General features: G+C 32.6%; 1 protein-coding gene across 1 annotated transcript in view; it reads left to right on the top strand.

Annotated features, from left to right (window-relative positions):
- LOC108752443 (apolipoprotein D-like) overlaps positions 1-1,822 on the top strand; it is a 3,664-nt gene extending 1,842 nt beyond the window's left edge. Inside the window, exons 2-5 of the mRNA XM_018493255.1 lie at positions 59-178; positions 324-450; positions 612-707; positions 1,045-1,822. Of these exons, the coding sequence (XP_018348757.1) occupies positions 59-178; positions 324-450; positions 612-707; positions 1,045-1,520 (819 nt within the window). The 3' untranslated portion in view covers positions 1,521-1,822. The remainder of the gene's footprint in view (positions 1-58; positions 179-323; positions 451-611; positions 708-1,044) is intronic.
- The last annotated feature ends 2,124 nt before the right edge of the window (positions 1,823-3,946 follow it).

Below are 3,946 nucleotides of genomic sequence, written 5' to 3'. Positions count from 1 at the left end.
ATATATATATATATATATAATATTTGATGTTATTTATCTTTTTTATTCTTTCCAAAAGATGCAATCTTTGACATGGTGTCTAGTATTGGCGGGATGCCTAGCTTTTGCTCAGGCTCATACGTATCATATGGGTACTTGTCCTATTGTGGAACCCATGCAGGGTTTTCAGATGGGTAGAGTAAGTCGAAAAATTTATATTTACTAAAGATTATTATTACAGAGGCCAAAGATGTCTCTGTAATAATTTACCGAATATTTTTTTCTTATATCCATACAATCAAATTAATTCGTTTCAGAAATAATCGATTTGTTTAAAATTTTAGTTCCTGGGTCTGTGGTATGTTATCCAGAAAACATCAACAGGTAGCAAGTGCATTACTTACAATTACACGCGAGGAGAGGAACCGGGCGAATACGTTATAACACAGGACTCGGATCATCTAATCTTAGGTAAGGCAATTAAAAAACACTAAGAGCAATTGGTAAAGAAAGGAGACGCGATATGTGAGCCTCTACGAAGCGCTGTATCGAGTATCATAAAAGAACCTCAATGGAATAAATGTCTAACAAATGGGATGAATTATCCGTAATTGCGAGATGCATGTGTACAGGTCTTACGCCATTGAAGCACGAGTATCATTATACTGGTCAATTGACTGTACCTGAACCAAGTACTCCGGGACGTATGGAAGTCCGTTTTCCTCTTAGTAAGTATTTTAACGCGCATAACATCATAATATAATTAAAAGCGAAAGAGACGTAATTTTATTTTACAGAAACAAAAGAATACGATAAATAAAAATTTTGTATGTTGCGCAATGAAATTTAATTAAGTTAAACATCGTCTGCAAAATGTAAATTCAAATATATAGTTACAACTTCCTCTTTAATTTACAAATGCTAAGATATTAGGCAAATTGAAGATAAATTTGCCATGTACTAATCTCGCGATAAACAATGCGTTCTCGCTTAATAATTTTCATACAAATTGCAAGCCAAGCAACGCATCGCGTTGTGCAACTAAAATTCGTATCTGTGATTTAGGTGTAGCCGGAAGTGCGTCCCATGTGGTATTCATGACGGATTATGATACTTACGCTGGCATATTTACATGTCAGAAGTTGGCGTTCGCTCATCGACAAAGTGCGACAATCCTCTCAAGGACCAGGACGTTGGATCAGATACAGATTGACAAGATACGTCAGCGATTGGGTCAATACGGCGTCGATCCGTTCGATTTGAGCATCATTTCACAGTCTAGCTGTCCGCAAGGCAACAATACTCTGGACATTAACGTCGACCCCAACACTTTCACTTCTGAGAATTTGGGTAGTGTGGTACGCAAAGCGGGCGAGAAGATCGGTGACGGCGTCCAGTGGATCGCTGAGACCGGAAGCAAGGTATATCACAAGATAGCCGGTACAGAAGATACAGCATCTACGACGGAGCAGAACAGTCGCGTCACATCAAGGAATAGTGGCGAAAGATTGGAGACGAACGAAGTAGAATGGATTCCCTAAAAATCCAACCGAATCATTTTTTCACATCACTTTTCGTTATGTTATTCGCGATCTCGATTCGCGAATTGATGTCTATTTGATAGTTCTAGTAAGACCCTTCCTTCTAATATTGTATGTTTGACCTTCTGTCATTTTATTTGACGACAAATGACGAATCGTACAACGAATGTAAATAAAATTATGATGAAAATGAAAGGAATCAGCATTGATTGATCGATTAATCTGCATTATCATGGATGACTAGAGATCTGTTGCGATCTGATACTGATTATACGCGTCTCTGATGTGTTAATGTATGTTAAATATTCAATAAAACTTTAATATAAAAGTATGTATATTTTTATTTATGTATTTTATGTTTTAACTAAGAATATAATTAATTATTATATTTTATCATTATATTAATTGATTGTATATTCTATTTGTTATGCTTCGATTCCATTTTATAAAAACTTAAAACATCCTGTACATGATATCAATAGTATAATATAGATAAATATTGACGAAGTGTTACTCATAAGTACTGATAAATTAAAGGATAGTTTATTTCTTTTTATAATCCTGCTAAAAATTCCAGCTATGTCCAAATAAAAAATACATACGCTCACATCAGAATAGACATGGACAAATTAGTCTTTAACTGTTCATCCAAATAAGTATTAAATTTGGTTATACAAGCATTTCCATTTCAATGCATACATAGTTAAATTCTCAGATAAAAATATTGTCTGTTTACATCTGCATTTCAAATATCTTAGATGTTGCAAGAAATTTACATAAAGTTTACTGATTTTTATCAGGAAATAACATCCGGTTTATGTAAACGTATTCCTGTGTTTAAATTAGTGACGACTTTTTATGGATTTTCCAATAAAAGATGGATCTGTAATTACATGAAGATTCGTACTCAATTGAAAACAGATAATAAACGGATTTCCTGAATTATCTGGAATTCCAAATATACATCAGACAGAACAAGATTTGCAGACAAGAGTTGGCATGGAATATATCTGAACTCCAAATATTGGGACATAACGAAATTTCTGTGCAACAAATTCGACTTGAATTATCTGGAATTCTAAATATGCGTCAGACAGAATTGGACAGAGGGATTTGCAAACAAGAGCTGACATGGAACTTATTTGGAACTCCAAATGTATTTTGGATATAACAGGATTTCCAGTACAAGAAATCACATTTGATCATATGTTCAAATTTATGTATGGACATGCTTGGAATTTTTAGCAGGGAAATTAATAAATTATATAAATTTACAAGGTTAAATTTGTATAAACGTACCCAGATGGCAAAATATCTACAGTCTTCTAGCATACTGTTAGCAGGTTCTAGAAAATAACAGCAGTCTGCCATCAACTGCGTTTGCATTAGGTTTGTGTTCTATTAACATCGCCTGTCGACATAATATGAAAGCAAATTGTTGGCAGAAACTGAGCAGATCCTGCCAGTATTATATGACGCTTACAGATTCTGTTACGTTTTTTTTTCTAGCAGTTTGTCAACAGTATTATGTACATCTAATTCTGTTGTTATTTTGGCATAGTGTGTAGCAGATATTAAACAAAAATCTGCTTTCTACAGATTTTGGCTATCTGCGATATATGAAGATTAATTGTTTCTAGGTCCGTATTCGTAGATCCATCCTAGATCAATCCACAATGGATTTTTATTTCAGGCGAGCTAGATTTTGAACCAATCGAATTTATTAAATTATGGTTTGAGAAACATTTTTCAAATAAAAGACTAATTTAAATCTAGCTCTAATCGGATCTCAGGTTGAATCACGTACGATTACGAATACAATCTCCAGAGTAATTTTCGACTCGCTGTGTCTGAATCTGCTGAATTATTTTTTGAAATATAAGAATGAAAAAAAAAGACGTTTTTCAATATATATCCCTACAGAATGTTAAATTATTTTATAGAGTATCTAAAGATATTTCAACATCTATAGGATATATCCGTATGATATGTTTGAAATATTTTTGCTGTGTACATAGATAAGTAAAAAGTTATTTGTAAATTTTTATTTTAAGCAATAAGTTGTCAGATATAATAAAGGTTTAAATATATCAATTGCGTAGATAATTATAATATATTCCATACAGCATAGAACGTTGAAAGAATGTTGCTGAGATGTTGCAATGTTGAATGTTGAAGTGTCAATGTTTTATCAATGTTGTATCTATATTATTAATTCTTCTACATTGATTGTTAATGTTGCTGCAATGTTAAAACAACATTGACATAAATTACATATATGTATATCGGAACCTATTCTATTTTGTAAAAAATAAACAAAAATTAAATGTCATGTAAATAGAAAATTTATATCACTTAGACCTGGTTGCATCAACGTTACTTTGACTTTATGCAAGACTTAAAATTTTTTTTGTCTCCTTTTAAAG

This window comes from Trachymyrmex septentrionalis, unplaced genomic scaffold, assembly GCF_001594115.1.
Source record: "Trachymyrmex septentrionalis isolate Tsep2-gDNA-1 unplaced genomic scaffold, Tsep1.0 scaffold60, whole genome shotgun sequence".
NCBI lineage: Eukaryota > Metazoa > Arthropoda > Insecta > Hymenoptera > Formicidae > Trachymyrmex > Trachymyrmex septentrionalis.
The sequence above is the reverse complement of the archived record's forward strand: the minus strand, read 5'-3'. Positions and strand labels throughout refer to the sequence as shown.